This window comes from Folsomia candida, unplaced genomic scaffold (assembly GCF_002217175.1).
Source record: "Folsomia candida strain VU population unplaced genomic scaffold, ASM221717v1 Fcan01_Sc043, whole genome shotgun sequence".
NCBI lineage: Eukaryota > Metazoa > Arthropoda > Collembola > Entomobryomorpha > Isotomidae > Folsomia > Folsomia candida.
The window spans coordinates 448,541-473,942 of record NW_019091235.1 but is presented as its reverse complement, the minus strand read 5'-3'; the positions used below and the strand labels follow the sequence as shown (position 1 = coordinate 473,942).

The 25,402-nt window shown below is 39.8% G+C and overlaps 4 protein-coding genes across 9 annotated transcripts; 3 read left to right on the top strand and 1 right to left on the bottom strand.

The window, feature by feature from the left end:
* The first annotated feature begins 90 nt into the window (after nucleotides 1-90).
* Nucleotides 91-4,037, top strand: LOC110861588 (oocyte zinc finger protein XlCOF6). Of its 2 annotated transcripts, none has more exons than XM_035844802.1 (7): nucleotides 91-171; nucleotides 286-663; nucleotides 736-1,093; nucleotides 1,223-1,990; nucleotides 2,479-2,784; nucleotides 2,846-2,930; nucleotides 3,434-4,037. In XM_035844802.1, exons 2-7 carry the CDS (start codon nucleotides 297-299, stop codon nucleotides 3,803-3,805), a joined length of 2,256 nt encoding a protein of 751 aa, XP_035700695.1. In that variant the 5' UTR covers nucleotides 91-171; nucleotides 286-296; the 3' UTR covers nucleotides 3,806-4,037. The 2 variants fall into 2 exon arrangements, with proteins under 2 accessions (XP_035700695.1, XP_021966409.2); XM_022110717.2 differs by having other exon boundaries at nucleotides 105-184.
* A 96-nt stretch (nucleotides 4,038-4,133) lies between these two features.
* Nucleotides 4,134-7,113, bottom strand: LOC110861631. Its single transcript, XM_022110766.2, has 5 exons — nucleotides 6,939-7,113; nucleotides 6,702-6,790; nucleotides 6,488-6,584; nucleotides 6,274-6,419; nucleotides 4,134-5,144 (listed from the first exon to the last, which is right to left on the bottom strand). The coding sequence occupies exons 3-5, from the start codon at nucleotides 6,574-6,576 to the stop codon at nucleotides 4,621-4,623; spliced, it is 759 nt and encodes a 252-aa protein (XP_021966458.1). The 5' UTR covers nucleotides 6,577-6,584; nucleotides 6,702-6,790; nucleotides 6,939-7,113; the 3' UTR covers nucleotides 4,134-4,620.
* A 2,686-nt stretch (nucleotides 7,114-9,799) lies between these two features.
* On the top strand, nucleotides 9,800-14,404 carry LOC110861630 (zinc finger protein 2 homolog). Of its 5 annotated transcripts, XM_035844847.1 has the most exons (11): nucleotides 9,800-9,971; nucleotides 10,093-10,298; nucleotides 10,398-10,447; nucleotides 10,547-10,815; nucleotides 10,894-10,921; nucleotides 11,004-11,057; nucleotides 11,120-11,372; nucleotides 11,517-12,308; nucleotides 12,722-13,027; nucleotides 13,104-13,182; nucleotides 13,331-14,404. In XM_035844847.1, exons 4-11 carry the CDS (start codon nucleotides 10,558-10,560, stop codon nucleotides 13,736-13,738), a joined length of 2,178 nt encoding a protein of 725 aa, XP_035700740.1. In that variant the 5' UTR covers nucleotides 9,800-9,971; nucleotides 10,093-10,298; nucleotides 10,398-10,447; nucleotides 10,547-10,557; the 3' UTR covers nucleotides 13,739-14,404. The 5 variants fall into 5 exon arrangements, with proteins under 5 accessions (XP_035700740.1, XP_035700741.1, XP_021966456.1 ...); XM_035844848.1 differs by lacking the exon at nucleotides 11,004-11,057; XM_022110764.2 differs by having other exon boundaries at nucleotides 10,547-10,921.
* A 7,235-nt stretch (nucleotides 14,405-21,639) lies between these two features.
* Nucleotides 21,640-24,232, top strand: LOC118433173. Its single transcript, XM_035844849.1, has 3 exons — nucleotides 21,640-21,733; nucleotides 21,809-22,031; nucleotides 22,132-24,232. Exons 1-3 carry the CDS (start codon nucleotides 21,715-21,717, stop codon nucleotides 22,415-22,417), a joined length of 528 nt encoding a protein of 175 aa, XP_035700742.1. The 5' UTR covers nucleotides 21,640-21,714; the 3' UTR covers nucleotides 22,418-24,232.
* The last annotated feature ends 1,170 nt before the right edge of the window (nucleotides 24,233-25,402 follow it).

Genomic DNA, 25,402 nt, shown 5'->3' with positions numbered 1-25,402 from the left:
AGACTCATGAGTTTTGCATAAACAATGGTCAACTTGGTGTTTTTCAATTTTCATGAAACTTTACTTTGTTTCGTAGAGTAATTGTTGAGACTTTTTTGGCGCGAGTTTGACTTCAACCGCCCATCTGACAAATTTGCAAATAAATAAACGAAAAATTGCAAATATTCAAATGTAAGGAACAATTGTAAGAAACAATTATTCCTCTTTTCACGCAGTATACTTGTTTAAAAGATTGTTCAAAATTTTGTTTTAATCTTATTGTGCATTTTTGCCTCCTTATTGTAGATTAAAGCGAGATGTCCTCCAACCCACTCTGCCTTCTTTGTTTACAAGTTATCAACCAGGCGGCGAAACCCCCACGAAAAATCAGACTCGAAGCTATCTGCAATTTGCTGAGCCTGTACTATCAAAATTACCAATTTGGTCTTCATTTACCACCTGACGTTGAAAATAACAGGATTTGCGAGTTTTGCGATGATTGTTATCTACTCTTCAGCACAATGGGAGAAATTAGGAGGAAAATTTCACTCCTGGAGGAAGAAATTGGGTCAAAAATGAAGAAAATTCAGACCACAATTTCTCGCACTTCCTTCTCCCCCCAGCTACGAAATAATGGAATGGAAAAAATTCTACACTTTCGTGAAATCTTTCTCCGGTTGGCAGGTTTGGGGTTTTTAGACATTTTAATTCATTAACAATTACTTTAAATACTAATTAAACTATTGGGTTCATTAGGAGAGAATGAGGACAATTTTGTATCAGAGGTAGACAAGGTTCAAGTCAAAGTGGAGCAGGAGGAGGAAGAAGGAGGCGAAGATGACCTTGACCCTCTCGCCGATGTGAGTGACCAATTCTACGTCGATGACCTCGATTCCTACTCTCAAGCAAGTGATGAAAGCAACAATGACGACGTTGACCCTCTCGAATTCGTAGATGTGGTGGACCAATTATTCTGTGACGACGTTAATTCTTCCTGGGAGACAAAAATTGAAAAAATTGAGGTGCAAGATTTTGTAGATGAGGACCAAACTGCTTTTGATAGTATTTCTTGGGCTCAAAACAACCTGACAAAACCTAAAAAAAATTTCAACTGGTATGTAATCAAAAGTATTCGAGTATTTATTTAGATATTTGTATAAGTCAGCATATTGCAAATACTGAAAACTAGAGTATTAACTAACGATATAGACTACTAACTAACTGCAGATTTGCTTATTTCCAGCGCTACGAAACGCAAAAGAGAAGATTCTCCCCCTCTACCAAAAATTACGAGTAAACGGCGGCCCGATGCAGTGTCAACGCCGCAATTTTCAACCCGCATCAAAAAACGAATAGCTTCACCCACAGGGGTCAAAAATCTTGTTTCTTCCCCCAAAAAGATCCGTCCGGTTAATCCAATTTCAAACTGGCTATCAGTAGAAGGCGACGATGTAAAATTTACACCGGATTGGACCCCCAGCATTGAGCACGTCGACTCCATCGCGACTTCTGACGCCATCCGCTCCCGCAAATGCACTCAGTGTGCCAAATCTTTCAAGGCGGAATCTACCCTTATTTTGCATACCGCCCGCTGCCACGGTACTCCCTGCATCGCACCGTTATGCACGGCCACGTTTCACTCCATTACATTGAGGGACGCCCACATGAAAACTGTCCATGGAGGTCTGACCCCTTACAAGTGTAGAATTTGCACAAGCAAGTTCCGTTCCCAAAACGAGCTAGCTGCGCACATGGTGATGCGGCACGAAAAAGGAGAAAAGAAATTGTCCTGCGTCAAATGCGGGACGAAATTCTGCCTCGAGGAAAACTTGGCGAGACATTTGACACTGCATGACGTCGAGGGGATCAAACCCTTCGTTTGTGACCTCTGCGACAACCGATTTGAAAGCCAGGAACGTCTCAAGAGACACTTGGCAACACTAATTCATTCAAACCCATTCCAGTGTTCTGAATGTCCACAGAAGTGCAGGACCAAGGCGGCGTTGGAGAGGTGATAAATAGTTTTATTTGATGGTATTTGTATTTTGAAACTATGCTGTATAAGAAACACAAATACCATGAAATATGTATGTATCATGGTATTCGTGTTTTTAGATCCCATCGATAATTACCCATCGATCTATCTGATCTATTTGATTTTGTAAATTCCCCACAATTCGTGAACGCTATGTAAAGTAACTTTACAAATTAATCTCTCAATTCGTTCAATCATAGATATGTGTGCGATCCCGTTTTTTTGGAAAACGGAATTTTTGTTCACTCACGGTATACCCAAAAATATGGTCCAAACTTTTTTAGAGGGAGGGATTCACGGCGATTCACGCGTTGGAACGAGAAATTTCATGACGTCAGTGAATCCTTTTTTGTGCGAGACTCATGGAGCTAAATAGTTTACGTAGCTTGCCAACATTTTATGATGCAGTTTCGATACAATGATTTACTTTTTAATTACTTTATTTTTTTCTTTCACCATTCCAGGCACTTGAGGAGCCACACTAACGAAAAAACTGTGAAATGTCCTCACTGTGACCAAGTCTATGGCAATAAATACTCCCTACAGCATCACATCGCACGTGCCCATCCTTCCGGACCAGCCACTCATATTTGTCACATTTGTGGGAAGGGGTATTACGTTCATTCCGACCTCAAGATGCACCTCACCCGTCACGATGGGACGTTTAGAAAGAAATGTGACGCTTGTGGCGAAAATGTTTTATCATCAAGCAGCTTACAAGCTCACCTTGTCAAGATGCATGGCAAGGACTCGTTTGTTCATGACGAACGGTAAATCACTATTCGAAACAATGAACTTTGTATTGTAGTAACTAATAATTTATTAAATTAGGAATAGGGGAGCTGGTTTTACAAGCCGGGAAGAATTTAAACGTCGTAAGAAAATCTACACAGGGGAAAAACTGCACAAGTGCCAGGTAAAACTTCGGAATAGTCTTTTTTGGAAGAGAAAAAAACATAATTTTAACATTTCTACTTACAATGGAGGTCTCCCAATGTATGCTCACAGATTTGAACCAAACTACTGATTTGAAACTGGTGTCACTCGATAACAAATTTAATTAGTATGTACATGCAATTTGTAAATGAAATGTATGAAATTATAATTAATCATGTATGAAATTTGCAAATGACACTACCTGCAAATATCTCCCCCAATCCTGCGCATTGGCAGATAGTGTCGTTTGCAAATTTCATGCTAATGATGTGATATCAATTAAGTCTGGTCTGGTCTATTAAATGAGACCTTTAATTAAATTTGAGATCGATTGAGGCCAGTTTGGTCCAAATCTGTGAGCATGCGTCGGAATACCTCAATCCTTAGCATTTGACTGCTGTCAAATACTCATGTTGCGATTCATTCTCCCTTCCTTAAATATTTTTTTTTTCAATTAGTAAATGTCATTTTATTTATCTTTAGACTTGTGGGGCCTGTTTTACGGAGAAGACGAGTCTTGACCGACATACAAGAGGTCACACGGGCGAGCGACCGTACGCCTGCCCCCACTGCGACAAGGCCTTTAAGATGAGGAGGGATATAAGGAACCATGTAAAGGTTATCCACACTCCAGGCTACGTTGCTCCCACCCCGCACAAATGCCCCCATTGCGATAAAGGATATCGAACTCCTTTCTGGTTGAGATGCCACATTCGCCAATCGCACACGAGAGAGCGGCCCTTCGTTTGCGACCAGTGCGGAAAAGGGTTCACGGTCAAGTCGGGGCTATCTCGGCATTTGAAAACGGCCCATGGTATCTTTCCAGAGAAGACAAATCGGTTGCCAAGATTGTAAGAGGATGCGTCTCATGCCAGAAGAAGCCAATGATTAAGAAGTTGAAGATTCAAGAGTTGGAGTTGGTATCTGGCATTGTTAAATTTCAAGTTTTATCAGTATTAAGTAACTTAAGCTAAATAATTTAAGTGACTTCAATTATTTAGCTTAACAATGCTCATGTGCTATTTAACTTATGTTAATAAGCAGACAAGTAATAGAGTAAACAAGGAACTAATTTATGTACCAATATCTACAATTTAAGTCAGATGGCAACTTAAATTATACAAGACAATGCCTTAAAATATTTATAAATACATTAATAACCGGTAAAGCTATTGAATACCAATTAATTCAAAATGTTTTATTGTCATGTCAAAACACATGGTTTTTTGTATAAAAATAAATATTATTAACGTAACTAACTAAATTTAACTTGGAGTAAAAAATAGGACTTGTATTTTATAGTTTTTCATGAAAAGTCTTTGCTTTTGTTTCCGAGAAACCATAATTCGATATTTGTTAAAAAATGCTGCTTAATTAGAGTTAAATTTATATAACCATTCCTGTTGCAGTTCTGCATTTTGTTTTCAGTCTTACTATTAATACGCATAAATGCTTATACAAATAGGCAATCCATCTTCTTCAATAGTAGTGTCCACCTTTTCCACTTGTTTCCTTGTCGAAGAACCATTCTTTTTGCCAGTCGTCGCTTTCATGTTTTTTCTCGTCCTCTTCCTCATCTTCCATGGATTCGTCATCTTCGTTATCTTCTATATCTTCTGAAGCAGGCGCAGGTTCTTCCTTAGCCTTTGCTGCCGGTTTGGCCTTAGGCTTCATCTTGGCTTTTTTGTCACCTTCTTTTTCTTACAGGATTTAGACACAGAGGGACGTCCTACCCGTCGTGGGGTTGGTGACCCGGTAATTTTTCCAAGCCAACTGAATATGGTTCCCAAGGGGGGAAGTTTAAAACCCATTTCCAATAAACAGCTATATCCCTTCTGGCTCAACCTGGAGTACAGGGATAACGCCAAAGTTTTTTCCTTATCGCTCCAACGACTATGAATTTTTTCGTTATACCGTTCGAACTGGATATTAACAAACTCCGCAAATGATTCGTTGCCAGGAAACGAATCTAAAATAGTTGCGTAGTCGAGTTTTTGTCTCTTTGATTTCGAATAACGAAGTTTCTCTTGCAATGACTTATTCGTTTTCTTTAGTTCTTGAATTTCACTTCTCTGCTTACTGATGATGGACATTAGAGAATCTTCAGCCGTAACATGCAAATCACTTTCTGTCTTGATCTGCTCAGTTTTATTGCTAGTGGAAATTGGGCCAAGGGGTTCTTGATTTGGAGAAACTGTAACGGGGGGATACGGGTTACTTGTCGAATCCTACGTCGTCGAAAAGGTAAGTCGTCGAAATCAGGTCGTCGAACGGAAAACTTGTCAGAAAGGCAAGTTGTCGAATTTAAGTGGCATGAAACTCGTCGAATTTCATGTTTAATGAAAATTTCATGTTTCATTCATGAACTTCATGAGTTAACACGTATGCACAGGCAATCACACTACATGTGCATCGTGTGACGGATATACGCTGCGGGCATTCCAAAATACTCAGCAGTAATTGGGAGTATTTTATTAGATGTAAGAATGGCATTTCGAGAAGTGAAAGTATCGTGCAATTTTAAGGGTCAAACTAAAATTGAACTGGATGAGTTTTTTAGTTATGTTCAAAAAACCTACATCGGTTCTGTGTGTCCAATAGTCTTCTGGAATGTGCACCAATGTGTATTGGATAACATTTCCAGAACCAATAATGCAGTGGAAGCCTGGAACAGGCGGTTTGGCATTCTTGCTGAGAGTTCTCATGTACCACTATATAAACTAATAACTTTACTTCAACGAGAAGAGAAGCATGTAGAAGTTCGGCTCAAACAGAGGTTGGCCGGAGCCTCACCTAATTCAAACCGAGGTCACCAGAAGAAACTTGACCAACGACTCCATAACTTGGTGTCAAATTATTCTAACACCGAGCTACAAGACTTCGTAGTCGGAATAGCGTACAATATGTCCACAGGAAAACTCAGAAAAGGCCGAGCCGAACTTAATGATCCTGAAGATATTGATCTCTCAGAGCTATCCACACAACCATCTGAGATTACCATATCCAACCCTGAAATCCCTTCTTGTTCCACCAAACCTGGACAGTTTGCAAAAACTTATAGTTCCACCATTGTTAAGCGGCCAAGAATTAAACGAAAAGCGCCCGCTTCTCCAGAAAATGTTTGTAAAAGAAGTAAAATCATGTAAAAAGTATTATAATGGATCTATCAAATAAAGATATTTTAAGAATATTATTTTAATAAAAAAATGTTTTCGACCGCATTATTTTCGACCACTTGCCTTTACGATGAGTTACCCTTCAGACGACTCGTCCTCGACGAGTTACTCTTTCGACGACCATGTTTTCGACGAGCTACCCTAGACCCGTAACGGGTAGGCATCCAGGGATGAGTAATTTAGAAATTTTGGTGGTATATGAACTCGGTGCAAAGTGTAGATGACACACATGAGGTCTGATTATCTCTGAAGGGTTCAAAGTAATTCCAAGGACTTTGCACCAGGCGTCGGAGCTATGAGTATATTTTGTTTATGTAATTTTCTACAATTAAACAAAAAAGTTTTTTTATAATTGAAATACCTGGCAGGATCCTTGGGAAAAGAAAAGAAGCTTATTCCATTATCTCGCTCCGAACTCCCACAAATAGGGATGCAACACCACTTGGTCATCCTTGAGACTGGAAAAGGAACAGAATTAGTACTTAGTTGAAGGGGTTGATGCTAAACATTTGCATAAATTTGGCATAATAATTTATAAATTGAGCGGAGGGAAATATTCCCAAAATTAATAAAACCTTTCAAATAAATCTCTTGAAGAAGACCTTGACTTTTTGAAATCGACGACACCCGCAACCAGCACGTCCCTCGAACCAGACGACTACACCTACAAAAAATCAACCATAAATAATTAATAGTAGCGAGGAAAAAAATTATGTCAACATAATTTCCAACTGGAAATTATTGTGTACATATAACATTTAATTAATAAATGGATTGTTATGATATCTTATCACGAGAAAATAGGGACTCACCTTTCCAAAGATTCCAATTTTAAGAAATGTGGACGAAGTGGTAGGTTGGAATTTTCTTTTACTTTATTAAAAAATACAAAAAAATTCGAATTTTGTAAGTTTATTGAGAAACTAAAATACTCTACAACTCGGGATTTGTGATTTGAGATCCTTCTCCTGCGAAAATAAATATTTCGCGGTGGTGGTGGTGGTTATGAACAGAGTTCGGTTATGTATGTATTTTGTATTATGTTTGTAATACACAGAGCTGGGAAAATCTAGATTAAAATAATCAAGATTAAGATTAAGATTAAGAATAATTAATCTTAATCCATAATCTTAATCAAGAAATTTGTTCGTATTAATCAATAATTTTAATCTTAATCTCACGTCAATTTAATTTAATTTAATTTATAATTTTTAATCTTTCAATATTCGACTTTAATTTTAATCAGGATTAATATTATGATTAAAATTATGCCATCTGTTACTTGAGTCCTTGTAAATCTTTAAATTTCAACGCACGATCATCTCTCAGCACTGGAACCATTTTTAAAAATCAAAACAATTCTAAATTGACAGGTTCTCTTTTGAAAGGAACGTTATTTAAAATTGTGTTCTTTAAACAGATTAAAAAGTTTGTTGCCATTAAAAAAATTAAGTTAATTTAAAAAAATTATTTTTTGAAACATAAAAACGCGTTGCATTTGAGGTGAGACTGATTTTTACTCGTATTACAAGTTATTGTATTCCCCTTAATTTACTAGATAAAACTTTAATAATTTAGAATAACAATTATATGAAGTGCTGATACTTCATGCTTTTCTCAAATTTTAGAACTTATGATATAACTAGCGTAGAAGCCCGTCTCCCACCGGGCGAGAGTGAATTTAGTTTTTACAATTCTACCGACTAAAATATTTTGTACAGTATTATTAACTGGAATTCTCTGATGCCGACGGAAGTGAAACAAATTTGCAACCAATGTCAAATTGGAAAGTTCATATTGAACAACAAAATAATAATCTCCAAATATTTCCCATACTTTGCTTTGCTATAATCACTAAAGATTTTCACTACACCGTACTATACAGTTCTCTGCTATATCCCGATATCGGGATATTGGGATATCAGCAGGGATATCGGGATATTGCGATAGCGTGAGCTAACCCAGATAACTGCCACCCCCACATAACCACCACCCTAAGATAACCACCACCCAAGATAACCACTACCCCAAGATAACCATAAGACCACGCCACAAAGAGCATCACCCCGTATGACATTTTGAATTTAATTTGTTTTAAATTTTCGTGCCATTCGAAACTTACTTTCCTTGCTTTCACTTCCGTTGTAGGAACGCATTTCCAGCTTATAATATAGATTGTTTTCGACCAACCAAACAACTGAACTATTATATAGGTGCGCAATTTGTTAGTCTTAGTTCCTCCCCCTTGCACTAAAAACCTCGGCAACAAAGGTTCGCAAGCTGCTAGGGTTCCCCTTTTCTGCACTCCTTTACAACTTAACGCTAGGGGCTGAACTGCGGCCTAGTACTACTCGCAACCTAACTCCAAGGACTGATTAGGCTGGGGCTGGGTTAGGGCCCATTACTACTCGTTACCCGATATACCAATATCCTAATATCGTAACAGTTGAACGACGCTTAGTATCCCGATATCCAAATATCTAATCCCAATATCCCGGCAGATATTCCAATATCCAAATATCCTGATATCCCTACCGATATCCCAATATCCCGGCCGATATCCCGATACCGGGATATTGGGATATCGGGATATCGGCCGGGATATTGGGATATCGGTAGGGATATCAGGATATTGGGATATCGGTAGGGATATCGGGATATTGGGGGCATATCTTACCCAGATAATCTCCACCCCCAGATAACCACCACTTCTAGTTAATCACCACCCCTAGATTACCACCACCCCCAGCTAACCACCACCCCTAGATAATCACCACCCCCAGATAACCACCACCCCTAGATAATCACCACCCCCTGATAATAAAAATGGCACGCCCAAGACTTTTCCTGCTTTCACTTCCGTCACGGACAAACTTCCGTCACAGACAAATTTACTTTCACTTCCGTTGCCAACAGACATTCTCGCTTATAATATAGATAATATAGATATCGATGTAAACTCTAAAAAACTACGAAAAAATAAAATTATTCTTAATTAATATAATTAATCTGGATTAATTAATCTTTAATCTTTAATCTTCGTCATCAAAACAGATTAATTTAATCTTAACTAATTTAATTTAGTAGCGGAAGAATAATTTTAATCTTAATCTTAATCTCTGATTCGGGGATTTTCAATCTCAGATCTTAATTTTTAATCTGGAAACTCATTAATTTCCCAGCTCTGGTAATACAAACATACTATGTATCAGGCATAAGGTCACACGGTCGAAAAAATGCTTTAAAATATTTTATGTACATATTTGGAGGTTTCGATACATGTAAATGTTTTTACATATTTCGGTGATTTTGTCAAAAATATATTATTTTAGAAAAACCCTAATTCCCAATAATTAATAAATATTTTACTTTCTCCAAATGCTGTTGCGTATTTAAAGTAATAGTATAGACAAGCATAATAGTTTTAGCCAAAAAATTATTTTGTCCGATCATCCCAGAAATATGACCTAAGAGTATGTTTAATCATGTTACTAGTTTGAAATGTTAAAGCATTTTTGGCATTTCCGCAATCAAATAAATTAAATTTCAAGCAATTTAAAAGAATTCAAAATGTTTTTATACATTTTTCGGCGTTTTTATTGAACATTTTGCATAAACATTTCGGGTTTTCAAGTACATAATTAACCGCACTCTGATTTTTGAGATTCTTTTTTTGGCACGAGTTTGAGTTCATCGGCTCATCTGAAAACTTTGTAAACAAATAAAAACCAACTACAGTAGCTACATTCACACCTGATTTTTATATTCAAATTAAACAATTATTTTGTAACTTGTCACCTCAAGCGTAATATGTAATCGCCATAATCCTATACATCATTCGCACGGTACTTGGTTAAATTATTAAAATATGAAATATGTCAAAAGTTTGTTAAAATTCTTGTGTCTTGTTTTCCAAAATTTCAAATACTCACAACAATTATTTAATTGCATCGTATTTATTTCTAGATTCATTCGACATGACGAGCCAGCAGGTCTGCCTCTTGTGTTTACGCCTTGTCGCCGACACGGCAGTAAAATCCCCCCAGGAAATCAAAATCAGATGGTTCTGATTCAGAACCATCTGCAAATTAATAACAACGTGTCATAAAAATTACCAATTTTCTCAGCATGGATGCCCGGCTGAGAACTAACTTTTCAGAACTTCAAGCTTTGTAAATACCACAAATCGTGCAACTACATTTCCAGTGGAAATTTTCCACCAGATTTGTTACTTTAAATTTAACTGAATACAATTAATTTGTCTTCTTAAGATTCTTGGCGATAAATTTCTCACAGTATTAGATACACGGACACGATTAAGGTAGGAGCTTAAATTAAAATTTGTCAATCTGCCTAAACTTTCAACTTCATTTTTCAAAATATTATCGAGAATTAATTCTACATTTTTATTTACCTCTAGACTAAATCGACATGTCCACCAGTCAACTCTGCCTGCTGTGCTTACAAATTATCGACAAGGCAGCGAAACCCACAAGAAAAATCAGAATCAAAACCGTCTGCAAATTGATGACACCGTGCCATCATAATTCCAACTCTACTCATGATTTTCCACCTGAATTTGAAGATGACGACATATGTGAAGTTTGCGATGGTTGCTATCCCGTCTTCAGCACAATGGAAGAAATTAGGAGCCAAATCTCACTCCTGGAGGAAGAAATTGTGTCGAAAGTAAGGGAAATTCAGGCCACAATTTTGCACGCGTCTTCCTCTCACTTACAAAATAATAGAAACGGGAAAATTATACAGATTCGTAACATACTTCTAAAACTGACAGGTTGGACGATAAAAAAATTAAATAATGAATGACTGACTAATTTATAAATATCAACTCAATTTCATTTCAATTATATTTGTAGGTGAGAATGAGCAACATGACGAGGCCCAAGTCAAGTTGGAACACATTTTCTCAGGTTCCATATTTTGTAAATTTAATTATGTTTTTTTCTATTAAATATTCTTTGTTTTCAATTAGGAGAAAGTGGTACCGAACGTGACACAAATTTCGTACCAAATGAGGATGATGTCAAAGAGGAAGAAGATGAAATTGATCCCCTCGCCGATCTGGGCGATCAATTACTCTACGACGACATTAATTCTTTCTGCGAGGCAAGCATTGAAAAAACAGAGGAGGAAGATTTCATTGAAGATGAAGACGAAGAATCTGCTTTTTGTATTATTCCTTGGCCTCAAACCAGCTCGACAAAACGCGAAGAAAATCCCAAATGGTGTGTAAGAGAGTTAAAAATATTCCAATATTCAAATTCATGTCATGGTTTGCAGTTAGTTAGGAAACAAGAGAATTGTACATTGAGGAAAAATTTACTAATGTAATGATTGGCTACTAACGCACTAAATTTGCATATTTCTAGTTCTAGTCCTACAAAACGAAGAATAGAAGGTTCTCCTTTACCAAAAACAAATTCGAAAAAGACTAAACTACAGCGAGGAGCAGAAGAAGCGTCGGCGCCGCGAATCTCACCCACAAACAAACAAACCGCTCCACCCATACATTTCAATAGTCTTGTGCAGGTCCGTGTCATTAAAAGGTCCAATCTAATATCAAAATCGGAATCATCAGTAGAAGACGACGATGCAAAACCTGGACCTGGCAGCAATGATAAGGATTTGGCTTCCAAAATTGAGTTCGTCGACACTTCTGACGATATCCGGCCCCGTTTCCACAAATGCACCCAATGTGCAAAATCCTTCCCCACAAAACAAGCCCTTAATCGCCACACCCCCAAGTGCCGCATTACTCTCTGCATCTTTCCCTTATGCACCGCCACTTTTTACAGCAAAGGAGACAGGGACGCCCACATGCTGACTGACCACGAAGGTCGCGCATATCAATGTAGAATTTGCAAAACCAAGTTCCGTGGACTAAAGGGCCTCGCTGCTCACTTGGTGATGCGGCATGAAGACGGGGAGAAGAAATTGTCCTGCGTTAAGTGCGAGAAGAAATTCTGCCTCGAGGAAAACTTGGCGAGACATTTGAAACTGCATGAAGTCGAGGAGATTAAGCCGCTCGTTTGTGACCTGTGCGATGACCGATGTGAAAACGAAGAGCTCCTTAAGAAACACATGGCCATGACAACGCATACTAAACGATTCGAGTGTACTCAATGTCCACAGAAGTGCAGGAATAGGGTGGCTCTGGAAAGGTGAAAAATATGTAGTTTTGGTTTTACGGTATTTGTAATTTTAAATCAATGAGGCTTATTTTCCCGTTGGTCTGTCATGATCGATCTGTCTGATGATTTTCGGATTTTCCCCATAAATCATTAAGACCGGAAGTAGCTATATTTACGAGCCAATCTCTCAAATCGTTTAATTCCGTGAGTTAAGTATTTTGGGAAACGGCATAGTTTTTCATGGTTTCCTCCCAAAAATGTGGTTTAATTTTTTACGGGACTTTTTTTTAACTTTTTTAAAGAATCCAGCATAGAACGCTGTCTTTTCTTTAGATCTTTGTGGTCCAGCCTCTGGCCCAGCCAGATTCATTACGATTCGCCGTAAATTTGCACGAGCACGAGAAATCGAACCTGACGACTTTATTATTCATTCACTATTCCAGACACTTGAACACACACACGAAGGAAAAACCTGACAAATGTCCTCACTGTGACCACACCGCGGCCGATAAGTATAACCTGCAAGACCACATCGCACGCGCCCATCCTTCCGGGCCTCCCACCCATATTTGCCACATTTGTGGGAAAGGGTTTTATGTTCATGCCGACCTCAAGACGCACCTCAGCCGTCACGATGGCAAGTTTGGAAGGAAATGCGGTACTTGTGGGGAAACATTTGCATCATGGAATGACTTACAATCTCACCTTGTCAAGGTGCATGGAAAGGACCCGTTCGTTTGTGATGAATGGTATATGACTATATTTTTCCAGACAATAATTTGTATGCGGATGTATAATAGTAGTAATTTTTTACATATGAAAAAGCGGAGCTTCTTTTACAACACGGGGAGGATTAAACCACCACAAGAAAATCCATGCGGGTGAAAAGAAGCACAAATGCGAGGTGAAAATTCGAAATAATTTTTTTTGGAAGATTAAAAAAACAATTTAAACGTTCCTGACAATGCATTTGCGAGAATAATACTTTCTTTATGTCACATTTCAATTGTTATTTCTTTGATTTTGATTTCCAAAATTGTATTGATCTCTAGACTTGTGGCGCGTGTTTTTTCGGCCTCTCGTATCTCAACGTTCACATGAGAACTCACACGGGCGAGCGACCTTTCCCCTGCCCCCAGTGCGATAAGGCCTTCAAGTCAAGGACACATCTAAATAATCATGTGAAGGTCATCCACACTCCGGGCTACGTCGCCCCCACCCCGCACAAATGTCCCCACTGCGACAAAGGATGTACCACTCCTTTCTTCCTGAGATGTCACATTCGCCAAGCGCACACGGGAGAGCGGCCCTTCATCTGCGACCAGTGCGCAAAAGGGTTCGCCGTCAAGTCGGCGCTAACTCTGCATTTGAAAACGGCCCATGGCGTCGTTCCGGAGAAGAAGAACAGGTTGCCAAGATCAAAAAAGGATGTGTTTCATGCAGAAGAAGACAGTGATTAAAGTAAAGTTTCTAATTTGTATTGTTAATTTCAATTTTTTTCACTTTGGATAGTTTGTGTTAAAGAATTACTAGGATCTTTAAAGTGATATCAGAGTACAAATTAAATTATAAGAGTGAGTCCCTTAAAATATGCACACACATATTAATATGTTTGTGTTAGATAATATCTAATAACTGATACAACTTAATGATAATACTTTAAATTAGTTGATTCACATGTTAAATATAATGTATGATTGCAGATTATAGGAAAATTATATTATATTATAATATAAATGATTAATTGAAGGAATTATTTAATTCACTATAGTGCTCGTAGTCGTAGAGTAAAGTTTTGCATGAAAAGATGAAACTCACATTGACGATGTCAGCATGGATTGTGCTAATTGCAAAAAGTATGTACATAGTCGATTTGAAAGTGGGGTAGCGGTCCAGACATCCTATCCGGCCTTGTTTAATGTCACAAGGTGTTCACCAGGGGAGTGGGTAAAAAACATCCAAAATTGCTGACATGCTTTATGTACGGCCCCAGACGAGTTTCTCATGAAACTTGACTTTGTTTCGTGATGTAAATAATTTCGTTTTTGAGACGTGCACTCTCGTTTTTTGGCACGAGTTTGAGTCCGCTGACAAATTTGTAAATAAAAACAAACCTTGCAGCTGAATTTTCGCCAAATTTTTATACTTCAATTTAACAAGAGACACGTACGTAAGATGAGTGGTTGGCGCCCAAGAAAATGAAACCTCAGAATTTTTACCAGATTTTTATCGCCAAATTAAACTAAAAAACAATGAACAATTAATTTGCCTAAGTATGTAGTAAAGTAAAATACTTATTGAGGTATTACATTCTTGTGTCTTGTTTAAACAAAGCACGTTAGTTCAAAACTTATCAATTTGCCTAAATTTAATTAATTTTGTTTTTGAAAATACCTACGTCAATTAATTATCTTACGTTACATTACATTACATTTTTATTTATCTCTAGAAGATTCATTCGACATGACGAGCCAGCAGGTCTGCCTCCTGTGTTTACGAGTTGTCGACGACACGACAGCCAAATCCCGTCAGAAAATCAAAATCAAAACCCTCTGTCAATTAATAACAACGTGTCATCAAAATTACAAAATTTCTGAGCATGGTTTTGATGCCGACGAAATGTGTGACTTTTGTACCGATTGTTATCCTATTTTGAGAACACTGGAAGAAATTAGGAAGCAAATTTCACTCCTAGAGGAGGAAATTGAGGAAAAATCACGCCACAATTTTGCACGATTCCTCCCATGTACAAAACAAGTTGTGCGGTAAAACCGCGGAAAATCATCTATTTTTCCGTCCTATTTTTCAACGTTTTGTTCTTTCTATCAATCCACCTACCTCAAACTAATATTGGATGGCATGAAAACCTTCTACAACGCTAATCATATATATACTTCAACGTTGCAAGGAAGTAGATGGAAAAAATAAGTGGCTATCAGCGGTATTGTCGCATAATTATTTTTTTTTTCCGCTGAATTGCAATGATACACATATTTATTTCATATTCATTATAATGAATAAGTAAATGTATACATTTACTTATTCTTAGTGAACCAACAATTTTCTAAGTCTTTGAATTTCAACAATTAATTTAGCATTAGGCAATTGGCATAACTTTGAGTCGTCCTGTTGTAGAATAGCTACACCATTTAGTGTCCTAGCACGACTTAGGGCCACATATGCTTGTCCATGAGCAAAGAGTTCGGGTCCCAAGTATATGACCGCTAAATCCACCGTTATCCCTTGGACTTTATGGACCGTAACAGCCCAACAAAGCACGATTGGAAGCATTCGGCGACGGATTTCTTCACCGCCACGTCCGTTGTTGTAGACGACGTCATCAGGTCCCAGCTCGAATACACCATCAGCATTTCCAGATATCCTAGGATCATCAAATCTGACGCGGACTGCGGAGGGCATGTCACCAATGTGGTGTTGCTCCCTGGCCAACATGCTCCACGTGAACCCAACAACTGTTCCCATCGATCCGTTCACTAGATACCGATTAGAGGTAGAATTACGGATGACCATAATCCTTGAACCAACCGCAAGCTCGATTGAAGACGGAAAACCACCACATTTATTGCTATCACTGGAACTACGTGATGGAGGCGCGTGATATCCAAGCTTTGCACCAGAGTTAAATGTGTCTATTGCTCGGATCTTGTAGACGGTCGTGTTGGGGTCATCGCGGAGAAGGTTTGTCCGAAGCTTATTATAGCGTGCCGCTTGCGTCCGTGTTGGGTAGATTCGTATGGCCTGTTGAAATTTCTCATGCATCTTTTTCATGTGATCAGACGTGTCATCATCGCGTAGCTCTCTGGTCCTTAGGGTTTCAAGGTCTTCGGTTGTGATGTTGCCCTCACGAAGATTGTTGCAAATTTGCAATAGCGGATCTGTTCCCTGGCGCATGTTAGCTGTTAATTCTCTAAATTCGAACGAATTCCAGATGTTAGCCTCCCCAGTGAAGAGTCGCGGAGTATCGTAGATGCAGTGTCCGTTTACAGGTTCCAGTTGGAATAGATCACCGACGCATATGATATTCTTCCCTCCGAACGGAATTTCAGTGTCGAAGCAGTCACGAAGTCGTTGATCAATTTGCTTAAAAACCTATTTTGTGGCAAAGACAATAATTTAAGGTAGCAAATTTTGCATATTCTTAAAATTTAAATTTACTACATCAACTCACCTCATAGGAGATCATGGAAACTTCATCCATGATGATCCATTCGACATCCTTAAAATTATCCCGCATCCGTTGTAACATTTGAGCACCAAGTTTTGCATAGTTGGGTACACTTCCGGATTCCACAGCAAGATGAAATGTGCGATGGAGTGTTTGTCCGTTGATGTTAAGCGCAGCGACTCCTGTTGGGGCGGCTAAGACTACACCGTCACGCCCAGGTCCAAACTCATTTGTTCGTATTAAGTTGGTTATTAGAGAAATTAAGAATGATTTCCCTGTCCCCCCAGCCCCTGAGATAAACAACTTGAGTTGCGAATTTCTAATGTCTACAGGTAGCGTTTAACGAGGTCATACACCTGTTTTTGTCCCGAATTCATTTTCATCAACTCTGCGGCAAAGTTTTCTTCATCCATAAGTGGAATGTCGTAGCCGTTCTGCGGTGGCACTACAACATTGCTACCATTATAAACGTCGGGAAAGTCAAGAAGGTTATCATCGTCGAATGGTTGAATTTCAGCATCTTCTTGAATGTCCGTAATTTTCGCCACGGCAGCTTCAAGGGCTTTCTCCATGTCGATTTTAATGAGCGGAAAGTCGGAATTCGTTCTCATATCATGCTTCCTTCGCTCGTAACATTCTTGAACAGATTCTCCTGCAATCATCAATTCTTCTTCTTCGTTACGGAAAGGAATGTATAGCAGCATATGAGCATAGATGTAGTTGGACGCGTCAGTATCACTGTGGAACGAAGGACACTTTACTATGGCATGTGTCTCCCTTTCTGCCCATACACCCATCCTGCTATCTTTGAGATTGAAGGGACGAGATTTTTGTCCTTCCACCATTCTATCCTCCTCCTCTTCTCCCTCGTCCAGATCCTCATCCGGTTGTTGGTACCCTTGACGTGGTTTGTATTTTGAGGCAAACTCAAATAGGCAAATATCTTCTAGCACATCCGGTCTCTGGCAGTACTTGTCGATGATGTTGCTAAATATTAAATTAGAACAAATATTTATAGTCAAATTTTGAAGTACGCCTTAATTTCCTTATATTTAGTACTTTATAAAGTTTTATTCGTCTATATTTACCTTGCAAAGGTGACCTCATTGCCATCCAGAAAGGCGTCCTTTTTTAACATACGAATCCGATCCCCAGGTCGAAATGTGGGGATAAAAACAAATCCCCGTGACGAAAATCGCATTGGCAAGTTACATACCCGGGCAGCACATTCTTGAGAGGAAACTGTACGATGGTTCATTAAAAGTCGCGATACTTTCTCCATTTGGGCGCGAATTGGAAGATGATTTTGTCGAAGAGAGTGAAGCGTACGACGGATGTCGTCTCGCATGTTTTCGGACTCGTTCTTGCCAATATATTTTGCAATATATAGGGCGACTGCTGCAACGCCAATTACTGGCTGAATATCCATATTACATCTTAGCAATCTTAAAAGCTTTGGATGGTAATTATTTATCCACCCCTCCGTCACGCTTCGTCGCAAAATCACCCCTCTCCCTCGACTCCTACTATCCTCTTCAGCTGCAAGGCTAGTTTTGGCAACAGGTTCTCGAGGAAATCCAAAACGGCAGGACTTCTCCTTTTTGAAACATGTAGCCGTATGTTTGTGGGTTTGGTAGCGTCTAACGATGTCGGTCAATTCTCCCCCGTCGAGCTTACACGAAACGTTTGCATCGATGAATGCGATCCCTTCTGGAGTAGCAAAATCCGGTGCATTTTCCACCCAAATGAGCGAGTGCAAATGTGGGCTACCTCGGTCTTGAAATTCTACTCGAAATGTGTAATCAATTACACGTCCACCGAATATTGTAGGATCAGAGGTCAGCAATTTTATCAGCTCTTGTGTCCTCAAATTAAAATGACGAGCGGCTGCAACAGGGTTAGAATTAAGTAGCTCACGCCGTTTGTCGTAAGGAAGACTCTGAATGTTTGGCGGAACTGGATCGTCACGAGATGATTTCCACATTGCAGTGAGGATATCAATGGAACCAATATCGTCTGTTGAAACAGTCAGAAAGAATGTAGGTGGACCCAATCTCGTAACTAATGCCATGATGTCTCCAGTATATTTCTTCCAATACGACTTGGAACCTCGAATAGCACTCATGTAAAGATGAATATTTTCAGCAGCTGGAGCATTTTCATTGGTGTCATCCTGGAATTTCATGTTCCCACACACGGCAATCTTAGAGTTAATGATTGATTGTTCAGATCTGGAGAGGGCATAGAAGAGGTAGTCGTTTCGATGAAATCGTCGATCTGCAGACATCACTCGAGCGTTAAAATATTCATGTGGGGTCAATTTTCTTGTATGAGCTTCGTCTCTGCTTTCGTCCAGACCGTAGCGCCCATGTGGGAAGCATTGAATGAAACATTTTTCTTCCAAACGATCTTCAAGCCGCGCACTGACCGGTGGCACCCCTGTACGATGAAGATTTATATTAGCAGGAATGGAACCTTCTGCGGAAAGTGCAACACTAATATTTCTAAACATCTCGAGTCGTGGTTCAACAAAATCGATGTGGTGTATCAGACAATCTTCCTGTGCCTCTTGTCCAAAAGGAGCGCCCGAATCATGGGCATCCACAGGAGGTGACGGCGTAAGGGGAACTTCCGCTTCCTCTGCGATAACTGTGATAGTTAAGGGAGTGATTGTGAGTATAGCAGCGTCGACTCCTTGAGCGCAATTGTTGTTGATTATTTTACAGAGATGGCTATAGCTTTCTTGCTGTCGTTGTAATTTTAGGATTAATGCCTGCTGAACCGCTGCCCTTGATACCATGCCCTGCGGGGATCTCGCGTGACTGTCAAAGTAATGATCTCCATTTTTGATCAATGCCATAGAATAGTGACCTATTTTCAATTTAATTAAAATTAATTAGTGGGTGCCTATATTTAGTTTTTATTTATATCTTACCCCCAGTGATCAAGGAATAATTGGAGTTACTCAAAACGAAATCATTAATTGCGGTCGCTACAGATCTTCTGGCAAACTCGTCCACCTGTGCTATCCATTTGTTGAAGGCTGCATAAAATACCTCTCCGCCACCCACCAAGTTGATGGTGACGGTACTTCCGAAAACGTTGGAAATTTGACCTTCAATCTCATCAGCATTTAGGAAATCGTAAATGACTGGTCGTTCCTCGCCTGTTTGGATGATTCGAGCTGCATTACGATCTGAATAGATATGTAATTGTTATACAAAATTATTTGGCATAAAAACTTCAAATTTCACCTATTATTCTGGTATGACACTGTTGGTAGTAGTAGTCCCCTGCAGTCATAACTCGGTCGCCGTCCTGAACAGTCCAAATCCCGGGGGCTTGACTGCAGCGTAAGCTGCCATGGCCGTGCACTGCTTACCCCCAGTTCCCGATCTCACAAATCGATCTGACCCTTGACTAAAACTTAGACGCATTGTCGACATCCAGGGTTTACCGGGGATGGCAATGTAGCCGCCTTCAACACGGGGTCTTCCCCGTCTGCTTGGAATTTCTTGAGTGGGAGGGAGGTTATCCTTGTTCTGTGTCACAATTACATCGTCAAATCGAATTTTGTCCACATTGAAGTGCTCCAACGTCACGTTTGAATATCCTGGGTTGTGAGTTAGTAGCCATTCTAGAGCCTCACGAAGCACTAAAATATAATTTTTAAATGTTAATTTCTATTTCGTTTAAGAGCATAGTTAATTTTTGTTGAAGTGTTAGCTACTTGCCATTTGGTCATTTCAAATGTCGACGAATGGGGGAAATCGCCAACCGTTTCTGTAACAATTATTGTGCCGTAAGTACTATTAGGACCAAGTCGAAGCTGCTCCTGGACCTCCTCAATGCTCTGGGCGAAATGGACGACTTGGCCTTTGAGTGCTGCTTGTCCACGGCCGCGACTCAATTTGTGGATTTTGAGGAATGGCTTCGCCCGACTGATCATTCTAGCCTCTATGTCCGTGAGGATGCATATCTCGATCGGGGACATGGGGACCTTCATGTTGTTGACCAATGCGGCGGGTGGAACTTTTCCCTTATTAAAGTTGTCATAGCAACGTCTACAGCAGTCAATTTTATTTCCAACGTTTGGCAGTAGACAATTTTTCATACCGGCATCATAATTATTATTTATCGTGGCAAGCAAGTTGTAAATTGCTTGATTTATGGTAAGAGATCTGACCAATAAAACATAGTATTTATTATTTTGAAATTTCCACACCGACTTATTTTTTACTAAATTATATAGTTACGCAGTTCAGACTTACCTAATTCCCTTGTCGTACCAAATTCGATCACATATGAAACATGTTCGATCACAAACTTGGTTAATGTTCTTGATAAACAGCCGCTGTTGTGGTGTCGAGGTCACTTCTTCGTCCTCGGCGACATCTACTTCCATTGGCACCTCTGTTCCTGGACTGTCGCCTTGAAGGGTTGCTTTGACCGAATTTCGATGATGGTCGTAAAGTCGAAGCTTTTGTACTCGCGACGGCATATTAAACTATTTTGGATAATTTAATTAATTAATTTTATTTAATTTCACAAATTTATTTAATTAAAAGAAAATCTGCTGACTGAATAAACAATACATGTACAGTTATGATTGTAATGATTCCCACCCAGTGGGGGTATCTTGAGATATTCCGTATGTGTTTATGTAAAGAAATACAACTTTTCAGGAAACCTGCTATAACTTTTCAGGGAAAGCGAATTTCGAAAATATGGTTATGATGAGGGCAGTGCACGCGACCCTCAGGAATATGATCAATATGCGAGAGATTCAAAAAATTGATTTTGTGAGTGACCTCAAATATGGCATTTCTAATTTTCCCGCCTAAAGGAGGCTTTATTTCAAAAAAAGTTTCAAACGTTTGTTGTTACCTAACCATCCTTGTATGTGACCCAGTTGGCCGTTTTTGTCGATCGTTCACCCAGATCATTTGAAAAAATATTTAGTGTTGAAATGACGGCACACGAGTTCATAGTACGTTAACATGAATATTTCAAAAAGTTTTCGAAATTTTGAAAAACGGTAAGCGTACCCTATCTCTATATTTGGGAGGTGATTGTAATACCGTTACTCGCATTGTTCTATGTCTCAAGGGGACCCCACACGACCTCCCTCAAATTAACATAGGCTGGCGTGATTCCATACTATCCCTTCACATCAACTTCCATGCGCTGCATGGTCGAAGATGGAAAAAATAGAATAAGGACAAGAAGAAAATTCTACAAATTTGTGACATGTTTCTCCGCGTGGCAGGTTTGGTCTTTTTGAAAAATTAAGTTCGGTACTAATTAAATTTAATAAATTCTAACATTTGAATGGTGTCAATAGTAGAGAATTTTGTACCAGCCGAGAACGAGGTTCAAGTAAAAGTAGAGGAAGATGACGTTGGCTCCCTCGGCGACCAATTCGTGGACGATGAGCCCGATTCATACACCCAAACAAGTGTCTACCAAACAAAAGACGAAGATTTGCTGCGTGAGGAGGATGACACTGCCTTCTGTATTATTCCTTGTCCCGATAATAAATCGCCAAATAGCCATGAAAAGTCCCGGTATGACAATCATCATCAAATATTTTAATAAATTCATGTCATAAGGTTGCAACCTTGAACACTTAAATTAGTAAATAATAGAATAATCATGAACTTGTAGCACTGCGAAACGCGAAATACTAGAAGAGTCTCGTTCTCCACCAAATACAATTATGAAACAGAACAAGCTGCAGCCCGATAAACCGGAAGCGTCGGCGCCACGGTTCTCACCCCGCATCAAAAACCAAACCGCTCCACCCACACGTGTCTTTTCCCCAAAACAGATAACATCCAATCCAATGTCAAATTCGGAATCTTCAGAAGAAGACGACGATACCAAGTCAACCCCTGATGATGATAAAGATTGGGCTCCAAAAATTGACCACGTCGACTCCATCGACTTCTGACCCCATGCGCCCTCACAAATGCACCAAGTGTGCCAAACATTTCACGAACAAAATTTCCCTTTTTCGCCATACCACCCGCTCCCACAGTCTTCCCTGCATCGCGGCGTCCTGCACAGCCACGTTTCGTTCCGTAAGAGAGCGAACCATGGCTGGAAAACTGGCCAAAGTGTACTACCGGCACGCAGTACAGCCACGTGGCGACGCAGTACACCTCGGGTTCTAATCTCGGCTGGGGTGCTATTTTTGTATAATTTCAACTTTTTTTGCGAAAAAATTACATGAACTATTTGCTTTGACCCTCGCTCGAAATATATATTCTCAGAATTTTAAAATTCAGCCCCACCCACCCGAAATCAAGGTCACAAGGTCAAAAAACAAGTAACATTTCTGTGTGGAAGCACAAAAATCGAGTTGCATGGCGAAAAAATACCTCGACCCCCTGGGCACTCTGAGCAATGTTCAAAGGGTCGGGTGCCCCACCCTCGGTGGGTGTGGTCCTCGGCGATTTTTCGAATTCAAAGAAACCATGTCATATGATATATCATTTTTCTCAGGACGATGAGGAGATTTCCACTGACCTACTATAATTTTAAAACCGCACCCCCAGTGGGTGTGGCCATCTGCAACTATTCGATTTTGGCACATCCATGTCATGTAATACATCATTTTTCTCAGTTCAACGAGGGGATCTCGACAGTAATTAAAATTCGGAAATCACACCCCCAATGGGCGTGGTTCTCAAAAACTTTTAGATTTTAATAAAACCATGTCATATTATATATCCTTCTTCTGAGGAAGAGGAGGACATTTTAACTGACTTACTATCAATTTAAAACCGCACCCCCAGTAGAGGTGAGCCGGGCCTGGACTTTTCAAAGCCCGGCCCGCCCAAGCCCGGTTGAAAAGCCCAGGCCCGCCCAGGCCCGGAAAAATTGAGCCCAGGCCCGCCCAAGCCCATTGGGCTTTTTGTGAAAAAAGCCCGCCCAGGCCCAGGCCCACTGGGCTACCCAATGGGCTTTTTTTAAAGGCTAGGTTTAGATGAACGGTTACCAAAAATACCTAGCACTCAAGATAGTTATTGAAGGGCACCCTAAAATTTGGAAGATTACATTACTTATCAAGATGAAGGTAAAAATTAAACCACCTGAATTAAAACGTCCTGAAAGAGTTGCAACTTTTAATTGATTACAGTAAAATAGCTGTGTCAGGCTGTGTAGTATCTGGGACTAATTTCAAATTCCTTAAGTGTAAAATTTTTTGAATATATATCAAGAAGTTTTTGCTGTGGTTTTAGCATAGGCAATAAGGATATGTAAATAAAAAAAGATATGTACATACGTATGTATGTATGTATGTATATTTATATAATGTAAATTAAATTATGTAATGATCACAGAAAGAAACAAGTACATAACTCTGTTGTACAAGAAAATAACTGGTGAATTGAAAAAAACATCAAGAAGTCCATATGTAGTTCTACCGGTGTGCTACAATTTTGAACAGTGTCCCATTCACCCCCAAAAAAATATGAGATGGGCTTGGGCTTTTCCTAAAAAGCCCAAGCCCGGCTGGGCAAAAGCCCGCCCAGGCCCGGCCCAACTAAATTTGGTTCCTCAAAAGCCCAGGCCCGCCCAAGCCCGGTTCGTGGCAGGCCCGCCCGCCCAAAGCCCAATGGGCCTGGGCGGGCCCGGGCTAGCCCACTTAAAGCCCAGGCCCGGCTCACTTCTAACCCCCAGTAGGTGTGGTCATCTGCGACTTTTCGAATTTGGCACATCCATGTCATGTGACATTAATTTTGTCAGCTCCCTCAGGGGATATAGGTGGAATAGTTAAAATCTATGGACCACACCCGTAGTGGGAGTGGTCGTCGGCAACTTTTCGGTTTTAACGAGAACATGTCTTGTGATATATCAATTCTCTCAGCTCAACTAGGGTAGAGGTCGACGCCGCCGCGCCGCTGAACGCCGGTACTATTTTACGCGCCGCCGCCGAAAAATTTGATTTCCTATACCTTTAACATTGCGACGCTGCGCCGCGTCGCCGACACCGCTAAAAAAATCATCAACTGGCGCCGCCGCCGCCGAAAGTTTGTCGGCGTCGACCTCTGAACTAGAGCTGAACCAGCCCAACCGTTTCACAAACGCAGTTTCCATTATTTAGCGAAAGGCAGAGTGAGACTCGGATTCTGGTGGGTATCCACCACCACCGCTGACTGTCGTTGCCAGTGCCGTATGGTGGTCCGTCTCACTTCTCACTCTCTTCAAATTGTTTACCGGGATTATGAACCAACTCGTGTTGAGATGCTTTTCATCTCTTACACGAGTTGGTTCAGTTGATAAATCGTTGAGCTTAAGTTTTAAATTTGGGGCGAATTGGACAAACTAAATTTGCTTATCTTAAAAACTGATAAGCGCAGTGATAAGCCCGATAGCGTTTATTTTCGAGTGGATACTACCATTATAAATTCAGAAAAGCTTAAGTTTTAAGTTTGGGGCGATTTGGATAAACTAAATTTGCTTATCTGAAAAATTGATAACTTCGTTGATAAGCCTCATAGCGTTAATTTTCGAATGCATATCATCATTATAAATTCAGAAAAGCTTAAGTTTTAAGTTTGGGGCGATTTGGATAAACTAAATTTGCTTATCTGAAAAATTGATAACTTCGTTGATAAGCCTCATAGCGTTAATTTTCGAATGCATATCATCATTATAAATTCAGAAAAGCTTAAGTTTTAAATTTGGGGCGATTTGAGGCTGTTTTAATAGCTTCTATGTAATTACCTTTATGTATATCATAAATACCTATACATTGTTACGGCTCCTGCCGTATAAGCCCCTCCCTCAGAAACTTTGACCCCAAAAAAGTCATGGTAGCGGTCATTTCGCAGCGGACAACAAAAGCGGAAAATGTGGCACTTCTGACGAAGAAAAATCTGGCATCAGGTTGTCAGCCGCGAAATGACCGCTAAGGTCACTTTTTTAA